Source organism: Pezoporus wallicus, unplaced genomic scaffold (assembly GCF_028554395.1).
Source record: "Pezoporus wallicus isolate ANWC-B61680 ecotype Strahan unplaced genomic scaffold, APGP_CSIRO_Pwel_v1 scaffold_7736, whole genome shotgun sequence".
Classification (NCBI taxonomy): Eukaryota; Metazoa; Chordata; class Aves; order Psittaciformes; family Psittacidae; genus Pezoporus; species Pezoporus wallicus.
Window position 1 is genome coordinate 257,697 of NW_026636574.1, and position 20,793 is coordinate 278,489.

The 20,793-nt window shown below is 49.3% G+C and overlaps 2 protein-coding genes across 2 annotated transcripts; both read left to right on the forward strand.

The window, feature by feature from the left end:
- Nucleotides 1-535: 535 nt before the first annotated feature.
- Nucleotides 536-4,668, forward strand: NRAS (NRAS proto-oncogene, GTPase). The gene is made up of 5 exons (XM_057400602.1): nt 536-675; nt 1,866-2,044; nt 2,498-2,657; nt 3,537-3,660; nt 4,082-4,668. Exons 1-4 carry the CDS (start codon nt 565-567, stop codon nt 3,654-3,656), a joined length of 570 nt encoding a protein of 189 aa, XP_057256585.1. The 5' UTR covers nt 536-564; the 3' UTR covers nt 3,657-3,660; nt 4,082-4,668.
- A 5,886-nt stretch (nt 4,669-10,554) lies between these two features.
- On the forward strand, nt 10,555-20,526 carry AMPD1 (adenosine monophosphate deaminase 1). The gene is made up of 15 exons (XM_057400595.1): nt 10,555-10,704; nt 13,541-13,715; nt 14,174-14,339; nt 15,148-15,316; nt 15,525-15,744; nt 16,172-16,301; nt 16,581-16,775; nt 16,971-17,102; nt 17,196-17,359; nt 17,859-17,985; nt 18,221-18,384; nt 18,882-19,002; nt 19,479-19,652; nt 19,774-19,884; nt 20,365-20,526. The coding sequence occupies exons 1-15, from the start codon at nt 10,683-10,685 to the stop codon at nt 20,518-20,520; spliced, it is 2,226 nt and encodes a 741-aa protein (XP_057256578.1). The 5' UTR covers nt 10,555-10,682; the 3' UTR covers nt 20,521-20,526.
- Nucleotides 20,527-20,793: the final 267 nt, after the last annotated feature.

A 20,793-nucleotide genomic window follows, 5' to 3' on the forward strand; every position in this document is an offset into this window, starting at 1 on the left:
ATAAATACTCCTTTAGGCTTCCCATACTAGCTGTACCGAGCCTTTCATCGAGGTGGGATAGTTGATCTCTGTGTGCTTTATTTTGCGCCCTCCCCCCATGTTCCCCTCACACTTCATCATCAAGAAACCGGATTGATCGGTCTGAGTCTTATTTACCCAACAGGATCAGGAGTTACCGCTCGGGATCGAGGCGAGTGCCGGGGTTTGGGGTTGGTTTCGTTCAGTTTGGGGGTTTTTGTTTTGTCACGTTACCTCTCTTCTCGCTGTAGGGGTTTCTCGGGGAGCCGCGTTATCTTTGTAAACCGGACGTTGCTTTCTCCAGGTTTTTCTGTTAACGGCAAAGAATGGAAATAGAATAAAGTTTTACTGATTTTGAGACAAAACGAACCTGCCCTCCCGCCCGTCTCTTCCTTCCTGCGGGGGGGATGGGGGCCGCGCCGGCAGCACGTGTCCGGAAGTAGCTGTACCCGCCGCCGCGCTTCCGGCGGTGGGTGATGACGTGGCGGCGGAAGGCGGAAGCGGTGGAGGGCGGTGGGACGCGCCGCGGGGCGGCCGGGGCCGGCGATGACCGAGTACAAGCTGGTGGTGGTGGGCGCTGGCGGCGTCGGGAAGAGCGCGCTCACCATCCAGCTCATCCAGAACCACTTCGTGGACGAGTACGACCCCACCATCGAGGTGAGCCGCGGCCCGCGCCGGGGCTGCTGCGGGGCGGGGCGGCGCGGCCGCCGCTCCCTTCACTCGTTTGGTTCCGGTGGGGCTGTGACTGAAAGCAGCCGGTGCCGGCCCCGCGGGCCGGGTGGAGTGCGGAGGGGAGGCGGGAGAACCGAATCGGAGAACCAGAAGGGTTCGGGCCACTGAGTCGTATCGGTACCGAACACCCATTTAACGTTACCTTGTTAACGAGAAGAACGGGAGGAAGAATGAGAGACAAGGGAGAGAGAAGGGTTTATTCCCGTTATGCATCGGGCTGTGCTCGGAACAAGCCATTGCACTGCAGCCCCTGCGCGGCTCGGGAGCTGCAGGCACAAGTGGACCTGTAATCGCATGAATAGCTGGTAAATGCAGTGCTGGAGAACGTTTGGACTTGATGAGCTTAAAAGGGCTTTTCCAGCCTGGTTGGTTTTATGATTCTAATGTAATACTGCATGTTGAGATAAGAATAGTTTATTGACTAAAGGGCTGTATAATAACGATAAGGAAAATAACAAGGGGAGGGAATATAAAACTAAAAGGGAAAATGAAAAAACAACAGCAAGCACAAGCGATGCCCAATACAATTGCTCAGCACCTGCAGACCAATACCCAGCCCGACCCCAGCAGCGATCAGTCCCTTCTGGGTAACTTCCCCCCAGTTTCTATACTGGGCATGATGTGCTGTGGTATGCAATACCCCTTTGGCTCGTTTGGGTCAGATGTTCTGTCCCTGCTTCCTCCCGGCAGAGGAGGAATTCTCTTGGAAGAGAATTAACTCTGCTGCAGCTGAAACCAGGACACTCTTTCAAAGACCCCTTTGCCTGTCGCACTCCTTGCTGCCCAAGGCAGGGTGCAGGTAGGCACAATGGCAACAAAAGAAGTCCTCAGATGGTAGACTGGAGATTCCAGTCATGGTGGTGCAGTGATGGTGTTTATAATTTTTCTGCTGCTAAAGGAATTTCTTACAAACAGGACTCTGCATTTGAGTCACAAAGGTTGAGGGGGATTAGAGCAACAGTTTAATCCCTGACAGTTCTTAATACTGGTGTCTTTTTATCAGGCAGGGCTAGAAAAGCTCCTGATTCATGCTTCTCTTTATTCTTATTATATTTATTTTTTCCTTAAAACTGCCCGAAGTGCTTTACCCTACAGTCTGCCTGTGTGTGTTCCAGGACTCATACAGAAAGCAGGTGGTTATCGATGGCGAGACGTGCCTGTTGGACATCTTGGACACTGCGGGGCAGGAGGAGTACAGTGCCATGCGGGACCAGTACATGCGAACTGGGGAAGGATTCCTCTGTGTCTTTGCCATTAACAACAGTAAATCATTTGCTGATATTAACCTTTACAGGTATGACCAGGGGCTGTGCCACCGGAGCAGAGAGCGGAAAAGGCACGAGACCCATTTGCTCTTAAATCCAGTGACAAGTAAATAATAGACAAATACTAAATCTCTTGGTTATTTGAGGAAGTTTTTCAAGCTTATCTGTGTTCTGTGTCAATACTTAAGTAGTCTGTTCAGAATGGGGCACTTATCTGGGTGGTTGCTTTAATCCAGTGACATTTAGAGCACACAGAACATGATCTCTAAGACAGTGGGTAAGGCGGCAAATAATGGAGTTACATGTGGACAAGAAGATGAAGTGTAGGAAATTATTTGACGTATTGCTGTATGTTAGAACCCCTGAGTCCTGTCCAGCTTTAGTATCTATTTTTGTAGTACAAGTTTGGTTGAATACTGAACTAAACAAGTCTTTATATTTAGAAGACAGTTCCTAACTTTTAAAAATTTGTCTTTTTTAAGAGAACAGATCAAGAGAGTGAAAGATTCAGATGACGTGCCAATGGTGCTAGTTGGGAACAAGTGTGATTTGCCCACGAGAACAGTAGACACAAAACAGGCTCAAGAATTAGCAAAAAGCTATGGAATCCCCTTCATAGAAACATCTGCTAAAACAAGACAGGTAAGATGCTTCTGTTCTCATCTGACCTCTTCCTGCATGATAAATGCAGAACAGTCTCACATTTTCCCATGTACTATGGGCAGCCACAGCTTCATGTCTGTAAAGAGAGCTTCATTCTTCCCTGTGAGGGTGCTGAGGCGCTGGCACAGGGTGCCCAGAGAAGCTGTGGCTGCCCCATCCCTGGCAGTGTTCAAGGCTGGATTGGACTTGGGGGCTTGGAGCAAGCTGCTCTAGTGGAAGGTGTCCCTGCCTGTGGCAGGGGGTTGGAACTGGATGGGCTTTAAGATCCCATCCAACCCAAACCATTCCATGATTCTGTGATCTGCTCTTGCTAGGGCATGGTCAGACTGCCATTAATCATTGTAGACTTATTCAGTTTTCTTGGCTTCTTATCAAAGGCTATTTATAAGATTATGTTTACTGAAGGATTTCCCCAGTGGACTAATAAGTGTGTTCAGAGCTGCACTGGATACATGGCTTTGTCTGGTCAGCCTGGTTCTACCCACAGCAGTGTGGACTGAAGCAGAAAAGCTGCAGTTATTAAGCAGCAGCCAGAAGATCCTAAGAATCCTAAACCAGAGATGATGACTCAAGAAGTAATTTTCCTGCACATGACCCCTCTACAGTTACAGTTTGCCTTGTTTCCTTTAATGGCTGTTCCTCTGGGTGTTTGCCTCTGAGGAGGAGTTAAGATCATAAGCCAAGAGTTTGGGACTTAAGTGCTAGTTTCTCCTTCTTAAGAGCTATAGTATAAGTTGGCTAGTACTCTTCCTGTATGGGTAGGTCTTTCAGCTATGTTAAGAGATTCTAGGATGCAAAGAATAGCCATCTCAAAAGCTTCAGGGAAGAAAGTACTTCACCTGGATCCTTTGCATTCAGGGCGTGGAAGATGCTTTTTACACACTGGTGAGAGAGATCCGGCAGTACCGGATGAAAAAGCTCAACAGCAATGAGGATGGGAATCAAGGCTGCATGGGATTGTCCTGCATCGTGATGTGATAAGGTGAGCTTAATGTCAGTCGTTTATTATTGATGATTATTGGTTTTTCTGTATCATTTTATCAGTGTCTCCTTCCTTTGGGAAATCATTCTGACTGTTTGGAGAAAGTGTCATTTTTGTTTTATACACAAGAAGCACCTGAACTAGAAAGGGAATGTGTACAGTTCTACAGTCACCATTTGCTGATGGTTGATTGACCCCTGAGCAGCTCAAGTGGCTTTGCTCTGGAGTATTTCCTGTTTGAAGATTAACCAATAAAATAATGCAAGTAATGAACTTTAGGAGTTCCCCAGCTGAAATTCTGTCCAGCAGTTACCTGAAAGGTGTTGTTCATCACCAGAAAAACAGGCAGATGAGTTCGGGACTGTTGCTCTGCACATCACAAGGTGGAGAGCAGCTAATTAGAGATGCCTTTCTGTTCCAGATGCCAAGAATACGTGGTTCAGATGTAGCTGCTGGACAAGTCTCGATGCTACTGTATTGCGTCTCATGCTGATGCCCTGCAGTATTTTGGTGCCAGTGACCAGAATCTTGGTACCACTTAATTAGCACAAGGTCCTTTTCTGTGCTCCATCTGAAGAGAACATCTGTGGCATCTACCTCCTTGCTCAGCTAACAGAGCAGTCGTATCTCTTGATGAACTGGGATTCTTTTTTCACTGTGTTATCTGGGTTTGGTCAAGAAGAAAACCAGTTGCAAGAAAAGTGAACTACAGAGACTAAATGCTGTGAAAAAGATGACACTTTACCTCTAGAGTAAAAAGCTAGAAGCGATGCTTGTCCCCTTTCGATTGGATTCTGATTTGCAGCACTGTCAGAGGAGTAGCACTGATCGTTGCTTGGCAGCTTATGTCAGAAATGCTTTTGCCACCATGGATGCTCCTGTCCCGTATCAGATTGGTATCTGCTCTCTGTGCACCCCTGCAGTATATTTGCAACATCTCCTTTGTGCCAGGAGTACCACTTAACTGATCCTTCATTTTCTGTAATAAAAAGGAATTCTCTTTCCTAACTTAAGTGCCTGTTTGCTAAGAAGATTGGAAGTTTTCCCCTGTTCCCTCGCATTGAGGAAAACCCCAAGGACTGGAATTTCTTGGGAGCTTGTTGTCTGAAGCAGGCAAGTCTTGTGTGGGTGATACCTTTACCTGACAGGATACTAATGAAAGAGTTCATAGACTGGAAGATCCAGCAGGCACTTGTAAGACTCTTGAACTAGGGAGGGGGGCATTCTGCCTCTGGTTTTTACTTTCTTTGTAGGTGGAACTGTTTGTATTGTTTTTGTGCAGCATTCAGATCTCTACTGAGTTGGACCAAATTAGTCAGATGCTCATTTTAACATTAACTGCCAGCATTTATGGGCAGCTTCTCAATAGTTAATCCAATAACTGGAGGTTAGAGAACTTGCACAGCTGTTACTCAGCTCTGTAACTTGCAGACTACTTTATCCTGAATTACTTTCTTACCAGCAGACTGTAAAACACAGTCTCTGCAAGTTGTCTCTGTAAAATGTAGCTGGAGAGTCTCCATGTCAGGGAGGGGTGTGGGATTTCAGGCTGACCCTGCTTGGTGCAGTGGTTGTCATGTTCACCCAGGCTGAGGGGAGAAAGCAATGAGCTAGAACAGAAACAGAGCTGGCTTCTGATTGCAGCATCCTTGCAAAATGAGGGAGGCAGCGAGTTCAGCAATGACTGTGCAGGAGGTGGTGTTTTACCGATGGGAATTCTGGGCTTGTTCTAAGAGAATTGTACAAGAGAATTCCTGCATCAGCTGGGTGAGATCTTCCTATAACAACATGTCATCACCTCCTATAATAGGGATGTACAAGTGTGGCCAATGTTGCAAAACCTACCAGCATTCCTTAGAATGCTGTGTCTTTCCTCAGTTCTCATGCTATGGGGTTTTATTCTGTGTGGTCAGTCAGTGTGTCCCACTGCAAAGCTGAATTCCCAGCTGGTATCTGGAGGTACATTCTTCAGCCAACAGAGGGAGCATGCAGTCAGCTTGCTGAGCCAGCGTGAGCAGAGACATTGCAAGAGGTTTAATTCAGTTTGGTGTCAGATTCGTATACCTTCACTTGGAGTTCTCAGTTTCAAATGGAAATTAGAAATCAGTGAATGCTGAGAGAAGAAATTGTTCCTTTTAACATTGCTCCCTTCACTACTTACATTCTTAATTCTCCTCCTGGAATGGAAGAGGCTCAATCTACATCAGGTTTTCTTTATCGGTGATAATCCTTATAAGTACTTTTTGCAGTTTGTTTTACCCGTGACTGATGAGACACTGATGAAAAACTAAACCCACAATGTTTTCACACAACACATTATTTTCCAGCAACACGCACAAATGGTGACTCAGGTTGAGTTCATCTGAAGATGATCTCATGCCTGCAAGTTAAATGTGACAGAATTACCCTCACTGCAAGCTGTCCTGGCTGTAAGCAGCAAGCAGGGTTTATTTGGTGCAAGATGAGAAGTGACTGATGAAAGCATTCAGCACTGTGGCAGCAGATGACTGTCTGCTTCTAAAGACAGGAGTGGCACGCTGTTTTCTACTTAATAAATTGCATCTGGAAAATGGCAGCTTTTGGGATACACATCTGGTTGCACAGGAGAGGCAGCAGTGTGGAGTTTGCACTATGTTTGAAGGGTGAGATCTTGTCGTCTGGCTACATAGATGGGTTTTGCTTATTGAGAAACTTGGGAGTTTCTTTCCTGGCAAACAGGATTGCAGAGGTCAGAGCCTGTGACCATGGGAAACCTTTTTCATCTGGCATTGGATGTTTGGAGGTTGTGTGGTCATGTATGGAAAACTGTTTCTTTTGGATGAAGGCTCATCACCATAACTCCCCATTGCAGGGCATGTTATAGTTGTCATTCAAAAATCTACTAGCTGTGAAAAATCCACAAGTTGTGAATTCTCGGAGTTGTTTGAGAACTGGCAAATGCATCTGCCTTGGCTTTGGGATTCCCCCTTCTCTTGGCCTGTATAAAATCTTAGATGTGAAGATGATCTGGTAAGGATGGGTCAGTGTGGATTGACCTCTGGAGCCTTAGAGGGGACGCTGCAGAGCTGATCTACACAGGCTGTGCTCCCTCCCATCTGCATGATTTTAGTTTCAGATGTACAGTGATACAAACTCAGGGTTTGTGCTTCATTTCCAGCTGTCTGTAAGTGAACCCCGGTTTTGGTGGCAACTGAGAGAGAACCGTGGAAGGACAAACCCCCAAGAACTTTGGGGGGAATGATTCAGACTTTAAGCACAGAAGTTTTTGCACAAGTCCCTGGGAAAGGGGGGCTTGTAGATTTAGTCCAGATGTTATTTAGAACTAACAGCAAAACCGTGTGTTGGTGCCAGGTGAACTGCCCCATCCTGCCGGGGGAAATGGGCAGGAACAACTTAGAGGTAAAATACAACAAAAGGGTAATGTTCTTGTTGAAAAATTACAAGTGCCAATAAGAAAACAAAGGTTCCTGTTGCTATGGCCCATGAGCAGCTGTTTAACTGTGAGACAGTGGAACTCTGCGTGTCCCCACGCTGTGGTCTTGTTCAAACAACACTGCTCAGATTTTGTTCTTTCTGCCATCAGCTGGACTTTGGATGGTCACAATGATGCTCCAGCCATCGGAGCTTAGTGCAGTGACTTAGAATTGGATTTCAAGCAGCTTCAAGCCTATGTGGGGAAGGAGAGTAGTGGGAGTTTGAATTACGTGGTCCTCTTTACTCCCCAAGCCTTGAGTGAGTGTTTGTGTGTAACTTCCAGGATTGTAGGGAACTGTTGGGATCTGGACTTCTTATTCAAGGGCTAACTTGTTGTTGGTTTGTATAATTATTTGCTTCCAATAATGCATCTCATTTGGTTTGAATTGAAGTAAATTATTTTGCTTCTTAAATAACTTTTTTAAATAATAAAACTTAGAATTCTTTGGTTGTTTCTTTTGTTGGAGGCGAGCTAGGCACAGGGTCCACAACCGGCTCACAGAAAGCTTACCATGATACTCCCTGCTTTCCCTGTGGGATCTGGGTTTCCTTGGATTGTCCCTTCTGCAATGTGGCATGAACAGCTGTATTTGTATGTTCACTACAGCATGAACAAGCAGTGAGAGTCGCTTTGAGATGTGCCATGGGCTTGTTCCACAGTCCAGTTTTAGTGACTTCACCAATCTGCATGTCTTGAGTTAGTGCTGAGTCTCCACATTTGCAGTGGGGTCCCTAGGGCATCCTACTTTTGCTTTTGGAAAGGATGATTGCCGAGTCAGAAAGGGGGAGGAGGAATTTCTTTACTTGGCATTCCAAGAGTGAAATCATGTATAAAGTTGTTGCTGTATCCAAATCATGCTTTTAAGATGCTTAATTCAGTCTTCTAAAATACATCCCCTTTGGCTTTCTTCCTGCAATAAGGGGTTGGACCATGCAGAAAGTGTGCTTTGAATGTGTTTCTCCTAAGCCATTGTGTCAGGCCTCTGGAAACACAGACTCCAGTCTGTTTTCTGTGCAAGGAACTTAAGAAGAGGGTATAAAACTCCCTGCACTGTGTAGCTGCAGTAGTAGCTGCCTGTTCCAAAAGGAAAGATTCAGAATATATGGATGAGTGCTTAAAAGCAAGGGATTTTCCTGGCTTGTTAGGAAAGCTTTCCTTCACTGTGAAGGTTAGCTGTGACAATCTGCTCCTACAAACTAGCTCACACCTGAAGGATTTCCTGATTTACGCTGCATTCCAGAGCAGAGGTTGATTTAAACAGCCCTGGAGGGATCTGTGTAGGGAATGACTAAGGGAATGTGGGGAAAGAAGTTGCTGAGGCTCCTTAGTGCAAGGAGCTGTTGGTCAAAGGCACAGCACACCTGGGCATGGTGGGATTTCCCCCTCTGTTAATACTTTTCCTCTTCAGGAATTGAAACCATTTTCTCACAGCCCTTGCCCCCAGGCTTCTATGGGGACGGTTTCCCCTGTGACAGGGCTGCTCTGCTCCAGGAACCTTCACCTCCAAAGTTCTGGCATTTTCCTTTGACCAGAGGGTGGGATAGAGGCAGCTCAGATAGAAAGATGGAGAGGGGGTGGGGTTAGAGCTGTGCTGAAGCCTCTGTGTGTGAATCACTTTGCAGTTGAGAAAGAGCAAGAAGATGGCTTGTTTGTACTCAGTACTTCAGCCTAAAGAGGCTCAGATCTAACTTTAGCACCACATACTCAAGCTTTACTCATATTTCTACCATGAACCTAACTACATTGACCCCGTGATTAAAAAAGCTGTGGGATCAAGAGACCTCCTGAGAAGGGATGACCCTGGCACCCTAAAGGTTAACTTTGGTTTCAGATGTGAATCCCAAGGTCTTGATTATCCAGAAAGGTCCCTGTGGGGGAGCAAAGCAGCAGGAGCCAATTATTATTGACCTTAAATGAAGCAGTTACACAATAACCTGATGTTGGGGGCTCAGAATCTGGGGAGTAAGAACAAGAGCAATGCAGAAACTGAAGACTGCTACCGGCAGGGATGAGACCAGGTATTAGAGGTGAAGACTCTGGCAGCATCCCACCTTTGCCCTGTTGGCTGCACCTCCAAATATGGGGGGGGGGGAAATCTATTTATATTCTTGGGATTCTATGAACATGTGGGAAGCGGAGCTAAAACTCCCTCAATTCTGGAGAATCTCTTCATTGTAACGCAGCACGTTCGAAGTTGTGCACATCCAGTAGCAACCCTTGAGAGTTTCTGGATTCTTTGGACGTTATGTGATGCTGGGCCAGGTCTCAGCTCGTCTGACTTCACTGAATGGTTGTGCCAGTGGCTTCCCATGCACCTACAGCCAAAATCTATGGCTGGTTATTTCTAGATCTCTATCTTATGCAAGTCACTCATTCCAGCCGCTGTCGAGGACAAAGCCTTTTCATAGCTGTTCCTACGCCATCCAGCACAGGAAGCCTTTAAATGCACGTACACTTCCAACCAGTGCTGGCTTTTCCAGGAGTGCTGCTTTTTCTGTTCCCTTCAGTGTTACTACCAAAGTCACATTGAAGTGAGCAGCAAGCCTCTGCTGCCTGTAGCCCAGATAGTTTGCTTGGCTTGTCCTGATTTCAGTGCAGTTTGTCAGCTCCAGCAAGAGGTGAAGTGGAAACAAACGGGAAAAGACTGTTCCAAATCAAAGCTATTGTATCCCTCTGACCTGGTCCCGGTTTTCTGCTTCCCACCAGGAAGCTGAGCGGAGTCAGGTGCTCAGAGTTATCCTGGCAATATGCAGTGCACTACAAATTGTGGTCATTTCCTTCAGATGGGAACTGTTTTCCAGCTTCATGAGAGATCTGAAGTAGATTTGAGGAGACCCTAATGGACTGGGTACAGCCCTCAATGCCTGGATGCTAGGAAGAATCTACTTAAAGCAAGCAGAAGTACTTCCCAGACTGAAACCCTGCTCTGCTGCATCCAAGCATTATGTGTAGCTTAAAACAGCAGTTTCTTGTCACACCTTTGGTTGTACTAAGTGCTGGTCTCTGTGAGATACACCTTGGTTATGGCTCACCATGTACAGAACTGAGGATCACCCTTACTATTAAGATACACAGTTTTATAACAGCAGTTCCTGAAAAGCTCAGGAACAAAACACAATTCCATGAACTTCCCTTTTGTTTGATCGATTCAGCTGGGAAGATGTGAGGACATTTCCTTTGCTAAAACCCCTCTCAGGAAACATCCTCTCTGAGCAGTGCACTGGTTAGTGAGAGCACATCATTTGTACCCATCCCCTGTGCTGATGAAAACAATGCAAACCTCGGCCTACTCTGCTAAATATAAAATGAAAGCCTCAGTTAAAGAAGTTAAATTTGAGCTGTGGCTTCACCTGTTTCAGTGCAAGTGCTTGTGGCTGCACTTTAAATAGGCTTAGAGCTGACCTCCCTTCTCCTTTTAGAGCAGGAGAGTCTGATTACAGGCAAGGGAAGGGAGTAAAATCAGTGTGAGGCTGTTGTGCCGTCAGTCATCTGCTTGTGCTCTGTTATAGTAGGGTGTTACTTGAGGCTCTGCAGACTTGCTGCAAGGATGTCCCAGCTGAGAATCCCAGGTAGGTCTTAAACTGCAGGTAGTGAGGCCAGGAACCACTGGGCAGGCTGGAGCCCCTGTGGGTCTGGTGGTACCTGTGCAGCCCAGGGCACTTCACTGGGGGCTTTGAGTGGTTTTCTTCCTATTTGGATGGTGCAGCAAAGAAACATTATTGTTTAGGCCAGGTTGGATGGGGCTTGGAGCAAGCTGCTCCAGTGGAAGGTTGTCCCTGCCCATGGCAGGGGGTTGGAACTGGATGAGCTTCAAAGTTCCTTCCAACCCAAACCAGTCTGGGATTGTTTAAATCTTGCTCTGCTCGTACTGAATAAAAATGCTGTCTCTTCTGCAGTGCACTGGATCCTGTAACAACACCATTAAATCACTGTGGAAGGGGGCAGAGGGATTTCAGGAATCTCTGTCAACCTGCCTAAGCTCGGATGATGTGGGGTGCTGTGGTCCCAAGGGAGGGGGAACACGAACTGGGCAGCAGGCGTAGGGCGAGCCAGGCTGTGCAGAGCAGCACAGAGGGACATGTGATGCCATTGCAGAGGAAGATCAGCACCAAGCAGCTCTGATAAGAGCAGGTTAGAATTGCAGTGCTATGTGGTGTGATAGACACTGTCCTGGTGTGTGAAGCTTGTGTCAAAGCCTGGCCCTGCAACCCCAGTGGGAGTCTGTTGACCTTCGTGAGTGTCATTTTCATCCACTAGAGAGAGGAAAGGTCAAAGCAGGCATTTCTGGGATGCTTAGTTTGCAAATGAATACATGGAGTTCAAGTGCCATGAGTGCATATTCTGCTGGCTGGGCTCTGCCAAGTCAGCAGCTGGTGACTTGTGATGCCAGCTCCAGTCTGAATTTGCTGAGTCAGATGCAAAGGGCATGAGTTGCACACCAAAATATTGATGCCACACTATAACTGTGCATGAAAATATCTGCAACTGTCTCAGCAATTTGATCTCATCAGTGGGTAAGTGGAGATGTGACCACAAGCAGCTGGAGGATGAACTTTAGCATCTCTGACGTTCCCATCCACCCTGGTCTTCACAAAGGAGGTGGATGAAAAAACAGCAAAGCAGCCCCAGTGCTCTGAATCACTGAAATGTTTGCTCTCTGTTAAGCAGCAGAATGCTGCTCTGCACTCATCAGTTCTTCCTGGGCTCTTCTGCATCCCCAGGTGCAGGGAGAGGCATTCTAAGACAGCTCAGTGTGATTAGATGATCGGGTATCTGGTAGTTGCTTATGGTGTTGACTGAGGTGATGTAGATTCTAGGAAATGCTGTTCCCTTGGAGAGCTGCAGTGCAGAAGCTCTGCCAAAGAGCTCAGGTCTGATGGCATCTGCTGTGTGGTTCATTGTGCACACACTGTTAGGGTGCTATTATGGAACAGTCAACACAGAATTTCCATCTATAATGTACAAAGAGACAACTTCTGTTCTTTCTTTTGCAAGTAGAAGGCTTTGCCTAAACTTGTCCTTCACTCATCTCTTTATAATCACTGATGCGATGATTAGGCAAAAAGGCTTAAAGTTTGAAGAGCTGATCACATGTGTTTCATTTTGTTTCTGTTTTATCTCAAACAGCAGAAGACAAAGGTGAGTATTTCCAGGCATTTTGTATGCTCTTCCGTGTTACTGCCTAGACATGATCACTGGAAACAAGCAGCAGTTACAGGATCATGGTGATGTTCCAGCAGCTGGAGAAGGTGCTGTTTCTCAGCAGTGCCAACTGTGCCCCTCACTCCTCCGTGGAATGGTTCCAGCTTTTTGCTCCTTTGATATATGAAGCTCTTTGTTAAACATTGTCCTTGAGGCCTGAGCTCCTGCTCAGGAGATAAACATTTCGTAAAGGAGTTCTTTCCACTGCGGCAAGAAGTGAAACATTTTGCAGTTTTCCTTGAGTCTCTTCACACCTTTGTTGTTTATTTGGTTGGTTTTCCCTTTTTCTTAGCAGAGATCCAGCCTAAAGTAACTTCTTTTAAATTTACTTTAGGCTGGAGCATCCTGCTCCAAGAGGATTTGATCCATGAGGGGACAGATCCAGTGTTTCACCTCATTTATTCACATTGTCAGTCCTGTCTGCTTCGATTGTCATCCACTGACTGTGTCCTGTCTGAGATGCCGGTGGTGTCCTCCATCTTTCAGCATCTTTCCTCACTATGCTTCATGCTGAGCTGTCAGCTGCTGGCAAAACCTGCTCGATTACTGTCCAAACGTGCACTTCAGAAGCTGGTACCACAAGAGCCCTTGAGGTTCACATGTTGTTGGCAGTAAAAGAGCTTTTAACCTTCTTTCTCTTTCTTCATAAAGCTCCAGTCAACCTTATCTCAGTGGTGGCTTTCATAGGGGCATGTTAGCTGGCACCTTTGCAGCACACTGCACATGATGGGCTGAGAGGGTTCTCCAGCTAGGAGCTCTTCAGCTGCATGGTGATGGGGGCAGCTGAGTGCTTCAGCTGCTGGTTCTGTCTGTCTCCATCTATACCTCGTCATCATCCTGGCTGGATGCCTTGTGAAGCAAGTGGGTCTTAAGCTTCCTACAGCTGTAAGGGCTCTGCCAGCCTTCCCTTCTTTGTCTCTGTGCATGCTCTTATCAGTGCCCTTTGCAAGAATGGGCTGCTTTCTGGGCTTTTTTTTCACTCTTGGACTGTGGTTTGTACCAGAGGTATCCAGGTATGTCTCCAGCCCTCCATATGTGGCCCAGGCTCTGTTAAGCTTGTTGCAAACTTTAGAGTCTTGCAGGCAGCATGGAGGTGTAGGTGTCCTAAGGGCATCTCTTAGCTGAGAACTAAGATGCTGCATGGGGCTGTTACAGTGGCTGCAAACCAGATGCCTATGTGACCTTGCACTCTTCTCCCTTCAGAGATGGATGAGGCATTGCGCTCCTTCGCAGAGAAGGTCTTTGCCTCTGAGGTGAAAGATGAGGAGACCAGGCAAGAGATCTCTCCTTTTGATGTGGAAGAGATCTGCCCCATCTCACGCCAGGAGATGAGAAAACACATGATACTTCAGGAGAGCACTGTCACGTCAGAAAAGAGGTGAGCAACAACCAGGGCAACTGGGGAAAGGAGAGGAGTGTTGTCTGCACATCCCCAGCCAGAGCGGGGGAACATAAATCAGTGCCTGTGGAAACAGCTTACACCACCCCTGGGATAAATCCTTGGTAATCCCAGGGCATCTTTCAGGTACCTCAGGGTTTCCTCTCCAACTGTTGCCGCTGTTGGACAGAAGGACACCCATGGCCTGTTTCTTAGGTGTCAGCACAGCAATGGCCATGGAGCTGCTGGAGAGGGAGACTCAGAGACCTTTCTCTGGAAAGGTGCAAGTTCTAAAGACTGTGCTTGAAAGTCTGTGGCTGCTGTGTGTGCTGTGAGCCCTACTCCTGGCACTGCCTGTTGGAGATGCTTAGAAAGCACCAGTGAGGTGGTTCATGTAGTGCACAGCTGGAATGTGGCTGTGGTCAGTCCTGTGTGCCTGAGGTTCTCCTACCTGGCAGGAAGAAGCGCTTGTTCCGCATGAAGACGATTGCATTGGCAGTGCCTGTGGCTCATAAGTCTATAACCAAACTATCCGCTATCGAAGAGGTCATCTCCACCTCCCCCCTGTACCAGACTGTGCCTGACTTCCAGCGGGTACAGATCACAGGGGATTATGCCTCTGGGGTAGGTATTTGCATGGCTGTACCCTTCTGCACGCTGACCACCACTTCATACAGTCGCTGCCTGTCCCTCAGTAGTGCCCAGTGTCATTGGAGTCTGTATGAGTTGCAGTGGGGTTAGTCTGTGTCTCCCAGCCCAGTTTGTGTCTCATGAGCATCTCATGGTACCCTGCTGTGTTCCTGGAAGATCCAGAGCTGAATTCCTTAGTGGGAGCTTGTTGAGTGCTGCATGTTCCCCATGGGGTTGTCTGGACAGGGCAGAGGCGAGGGCATGGCAGGACGGGCTATGCTCATTCTGTTGTAGCCTGCACTTGCTTGCACACAACTGTCTGAGATCTGCGCATGTCACAGAATCCCAGAACGGTTGAAGTTGCTGCACAGTATTCTCAATGCTGCCACTCTGACTTCTCCTGACTGAACAAAGCACTTGCCTGTGCAGTATATCAGGAATTATTGACACATTAGGTCAGTGTATGTTGCTGGTCTTGCTTCAGTTACAGCCTGTGCTCTAAAAATTCCTTCTAGTGTTTTGCCTAGACCTTGCGTCCATCTCAGTTTGCAGCAAGGAATGTAAAAGATGATGACAGGGAATTCACTGGTTCTGGCACAAGGAACTTCCCTTTGCCATGTCTAGGACTTTGCCTATCGTCAGCACCTTCCACTAGAGCAGGTTGCTCTAAGCCCTGTCCAACCTGGCCTTGAACACTGAATTGCTGTGAATAAAATCGTCCTCTTTCTCTCTTAGTGCACCAGCTATGTCTCGGGCAGGCAGGCTCCCTTGTGAGTTTGCTTCAGCACCAACTCTCTTGCAGGTGACAGTGGAAGATTTTGAAGTTGTCTGCAAAGGCCTGTACCGTGCGCTGTGCATCCGGGAGAAGCACATGCAGCAGTCCATACAGAGGTTCCCCAGGACCCCGTCCCAGTACCTGCGCACTATCGAGGGCGAGGTCTGGAGGGCTAGTGATACTGGCCCAGGCCCATGTAGGTGCTTGGGGGGTTTCCTCTCTGGCTTCACTGTGGGGTGGGCAGGGTTGTGGGAGGGCTGCACAGGAGAGTTGCTTGCCCCGGTCTCCTCTTCAGTGAGAGTGGCAGGGATGTCTCTGTCCTCTGCCTGTGGTGGAGGAGCAGGGCAGGCTCATGGGGTTTTGGCTGGCAGCATGTGCCTCATAGTATTGTCCTTTTGGTCCAGTGTTCACCTCGCCAGTGAAGGATGGAGAGGATCCCTTTGACACTGGGAATCTTGGTGAGGACCTGGGATACCACGTTCAGATGAAGGATGGTGTAGTTTATGTCTATGAAGACAAGGCAGCAGCCGACAGAAATGAGCCAAAGAATCTGCCCTACCCCAGCCTTGAACACTTCGTTGATGACATGAACTTCCTCTTGGCCCTGGTTGCACAGGGGCCTGTGTAAGTGCACAACCCAGCACTGCTGGATGCAGCTGAACAGGTCCTGCCTCAGCGGGCAGAAGGAGGTCAGGGCAGAGCCAGGGTTGCCCCCTCTGCTTCCTGGGCAGAGGGAGGAAACCCCAGTGACATACCTGCAGCCTGCTGGTTTCCAAAGTGTCCTTGGCTCTTGTCATCCACCTTGATTGGGGTCTTAAGCAAAACCAGCATTGAGGGATTGGAGACACACTCTGCAGGTATGCTCACAGCTGGCCAGGCCTTCCTTTGAAGCTCTGTAATAGAGCCAGGAGAAGCATCTTAGGGAAGCAGGGCCAGGCCAGCATGAGCAATTCCACTTCAGGAGAAAGCTGCACCCTAGTGTTTGATGTGCCATGCTCCTATGTTGAGGGGGAAGGAGCCCTGTCACTGTTCTGCCCTTTGCTTTCACTAGTAAGACCTATGCTCATCGGCGCCTGAAGTTCCTCTCATCCAAGTTCCAATTGCATGAAATGCTAAATGAGATGGATGAGATGAAAGAGCTGAAGAACAACCCCCACCGGGATTTCTACAACTGCCGGAAGGTAAATGGCAAAGCTTAGAGCCCTGGTAACTCTGCAGATGAGCTGTCTGGGTGCCATCCCCACCCCGGCAACTGCATAGTAGAGTCAAGATCTGTGGCATCTACACTGTTGCTGCTAATGGGATGGTGCTGACTGGGGTGCTCTTGGCCTCATCCTGTTGTGTTCATCTGCTGAGCTCCCCACGCATATTGGGCTCATATATGGGGTTTGTTGGCCTCCGTGTAATGGTGCCTGAGCATTCCAATTTGAAACTAGGTAGCTGTCCCTCTGGTTTCTCAGGTGGACACACACATCCATGCTGCAGCCTGCATGAACCAGAAGCATCTTTTGCGTTTTATCAAGAAATCCTACTTTGTGGATGCTGACCGCATAGTTTATGATGCCAAGGGCAAACAGCTTACTCTGAAACAGCTTTTCCAACAGCTCAATCTGCATCCCTATGACCTGACAGTGGATTCTCTGGATGTCCATGCTGTAAGTGGTAGGGCATTTACTACAGGACCACTCTCAGGTCACACTTACCCACCACTGTAGGCACAGCTTTCCCTCTCCCGTGCACTCATGACATCTGAGTGGTTGTGGCAGGATGCAGCAGCTCCTGGCTACCCCATTTTGGGTTATTTGGATCAGCAGTGTGTGTAGCCTTTACCCTGACCCTCCCCTCCCCAGGGACGTCAGACATTCCAGCGCTTTGACAAGTTCAATGACAAGTACAACCCCGTGGGTGCCAGTGAGCTGCGTGACCTCTATCTGAAAACAGACAATGCTATCGATGGCGAGTACTTTGCTACCATCATCAAGGTGAGAATACAGAGAAGGAGAGCACAGTTAAGCTGCGGTGCTGCTGTGCTCAGAGGCTGGAGGGTCCCCAGGCAACTGCACCCTGGTTTGCAGGAGGTTGGATCTGATCTGGAGGATGCCAAGTACCAGTACATGGAGCCTCGCCTCTCAATCTATGGGCGATCAGCTGAGGAGTGGCCCAAGCTAGCCAGATGGTTCACCAAACATCGCATCTATTCCCCCAACATGAAGTGGATGATCCAAGTACCTAGGATTTAGTATGTGCTGTGGGTCTGAAAGAGCCCTGTGCCTTATCATAGACTGGTTTGTGTTGGAAGGGACCTTAAAGCTCCTCCAGCTCCAGCCCCTGCCACAGGCAGGGACACCTTCCACTAGAGCAGCTTGCTCCAAGCCCCTGTGTCCAACCTGGCCTTGAGCACTGCCAGGGATGGGGCAGCCACAGCTTCTCTGGGCACCCTGTTCCAGAGCCTTAGCACCCTCACAGGGAAGAGCTTCTGCCTAAGAGCTCATCTCAGTCTCCCCTCTGGCAGGTTAAAGCCATTCCCCTTGGCCTGTCCCTACAGGCCCTTGTCCAGAGCCCCTCTCCAGGTTTCCTGTAACCCCTTTAGGCACTGGGAGCTGCTCTGAGGTCTCGCCAGAGCCTTCTCCTCTCCAGGTTGAACAAGTGCACTCTATCTCATTTTTTATCCTGAAGGGATTGTGGGGACAGTGGGACATGTTCCTCTGCTAGCAGCTGATCCCTATCTGTGTCCACAGTGATGTATTCAGGTCTAAGAATTTCCTCCCACACTTTGGGAAAATGCTGGAGAATATCTTTGTCCCTGTGTTTGAGGCAACTATCAACCCTCAAGCCCACAAACAACTGAGCGTCCTTCTACGCCATGTGAGTCCCACCTGATGATGTTGTTGGGGTGTGATGAACATTCACTTTCCTGTTTGTGCACAAAAAATGGGGTATTACCCATGGAAAACCTCACTGGCGCCAGTTGGGGTGGGACAGGGCTACAGGCTGCAGTGGGGTGATGGCAAGCTGCAGTGGGGCAGGGCGAGCTAGTCTGCCTGGGCATGAGGAGGAGGGCAGCTTTGAGATGCAGCTTCTCTGTTGCCTTGCCAAGCAGATCACTGGCTTCGACAGCGTGGATGATGAATCCAAGCATAGTGGACACATGTTCTGCACTAAGAGCCCAAAGCCAGAGCAATGGACTTCGGAGAAGAACCCATCCTACACCTATTATTTATATTACATGTATGCCAACATCCTGGTGCTGAATAACCTACGCAGGTGAGGCCCAGGATCTGCTAAGGGATGTGTGATGGGCTGGCAGAAGCAGGGCTGCCTCATGAGTTGTCTCAGCTCTTTGGTTGTTCGTGTGGAAAAGTGGGGTCCCCCATGCTCTGGCACCAGTGTAGTTTGGAGCTTTATGTCCCAGAGCCATCCAAACACTCTTCTGTAGGAAGTGTGATGAACTGGGGTGAAAACTTTGGAGTTGCAGAGATGCATCTATTGCATGCACAGATCATAGAATCCCAGCCTGGTTTGTGTTGGAAGGGAACTTAAAGCTCAGCCAGTTCCAAACCCCTGCCACAGGCAGGGACACCTTCCACTAGAACAGCTTGCTGAAGATAAGGAATGATGACAAGTAATGTGCTCCTAGTTCAAGCTGAATTCTTGGGGACTCACTGCTGGGGGCAGAGCTGGACCTGAAGTCAGGGAATCTTGCACTATGGCCACCTACCCCTGCTGCTTGCTTGCTCTAAGTTCTTCTTCCATGTGCCTAGGCAGCGTGGCATGAACACGTTCCTCTTCCGTCCACACTGTGGGGAAGCCGGGGCCATCACACATCTGCTTACAGCCTTCATGACAGCAGATAACATCTCACACGGTCTCAACCTCAAGAAGGTAAGTGGAGTAGTATGTCACAGAGCAGCCCAGGCATGACAGAGGAGCACATGCACACAGCTGGCATCCACTGTAGCTGTGTTAATTGCACCTCTGCTTTAGACTGACACAGCCTGGCTTCCAGAAGATGTTACATGATTCTGTGGGTTCCTCGAGGCATGGAGGGATGTTCTCCAGGCATGTTTGGGGATGTAGCTGAGAAACATATTCAGATTTCAGAGGTTCAGCCTCACAGACCTATCACTGGATATGTCTGTTGTCACTGGAGCCAGACGAGTGCTGAAATCAGACAGGTTTCAACTCAGTTGGCCTCTTGTGCTCCCTGGAGGACTGCTCCCTTGCCTGTCTCTTGCACATGTGAACTCTCTTTGTTGGATTTCCTAGCTGGGGCACTGGGCTGATTAAGGAGGGACCCCGGAAAGGTGAAGGACACAGCAACTGTATTCCTAACCTGGCAACTCTGATCATCTTTGCAGACCCCTGTGTTGCAGTACCTGTACTTCCTTGCCCAAATTCCCATTGCTATGTCCCCACTCAGCAACAACAGCCTCTTCCTGGAGTACGCAAAGAACCCATTGCCTGACTACCACCAGAAGGGCCTCATGGTGTCCCTTTCTACAGATGACCCCATGCAGTTCCATTACACCAAGGTACAGCAGGAGCTGATCCCTGGGCTCATTTCTCTGGGAAGCCAGCAGTGTTTGCCAAGGGTCCAGTGTGCCGGGGTGGCCCTGGCTGCAGTGGAGCCTCTAACACAGCCTGTGTCTGCAGGAGGCCCTCATGGAGGAGTACGCCATCGCTGCCCAGGTCTTCAAGCTCAGCACCTGTGACATATGCGAAATTGCCAGGAACAGCATCCTGCAGTGCGGCCTGTCCCATGAGGTGGGTGCCCCTCTAGGGGTCCTAGAGGCCTGGGGATGAGGAGCAGCTCCACAGCACATGGAATCTGATACTGGTTTGGGCTGAAGAGAGACCTTAAAGCTCACCCAGTTCCAACCCCTGCCACAGGCAGGGACACCTTCCACTAGAGCAGCTTGCTCCAGGCCCTGTGTCCAACCTGCCCTTGAACACTGCCAGGGATGGGGCAGCCACAGCTTCTCTGGGCACCCTGTGCCAGCGCCTCAGCACCCTCACAGGGAAGAGCTTCTGCCCAAGAACACCCCAATGTTCTCAGCCTGGCTCCAGGCCCTGATCAACCTCGTGGCCTCCTCTGGACTTGCTCCAACAGCTCCATGTCCTTCTGTTGGGGACACCAGAACTGCGCTGAGCGCTGCGGGGGGGTCTCACTGCTGCCGGCTGTGCTCAGGGCAGGGCGCTGAGGGCGCCTCAGGGCTCTGCAGCGCTTGTCCTGTTCTCTGACAGGAGAAAGCCAAGTTCCTGGGTGACAACTACCAGGAAGAGGGGCCCCAAGGCAACGACATCCGGAAGACGAACGTGGCTCAGATCCGCATGGCCTATCGCTACGAGACCTGGTGCTACGAGCTCAACCTCATCGCCGAATGCCTCAAGAACGACTAGGGGCAGGGTCGGACCTGCGAGAGGACGGACCCGGGGCGGGGTCGGACCGGAGAGGGGACGGACCCGGGGCGGGGTCGGACCGGAGAGGGGACGGACCCGGGGCGGGGTCGGACCGGAGAGGGACGGGCCTGGGGCGGGGTTGAACCGGGCCGCGCAGTAAAGCCGGGTCTGTTAGCGGCGGTGTCAGTGCCCCCGTGCGGCGGCGGTGGGCGGGGTTGGCGCTGAGGGACGGCTGCGAGAGCCAATGGGCGGGCGGCTCGGTGCGCGCCGGGA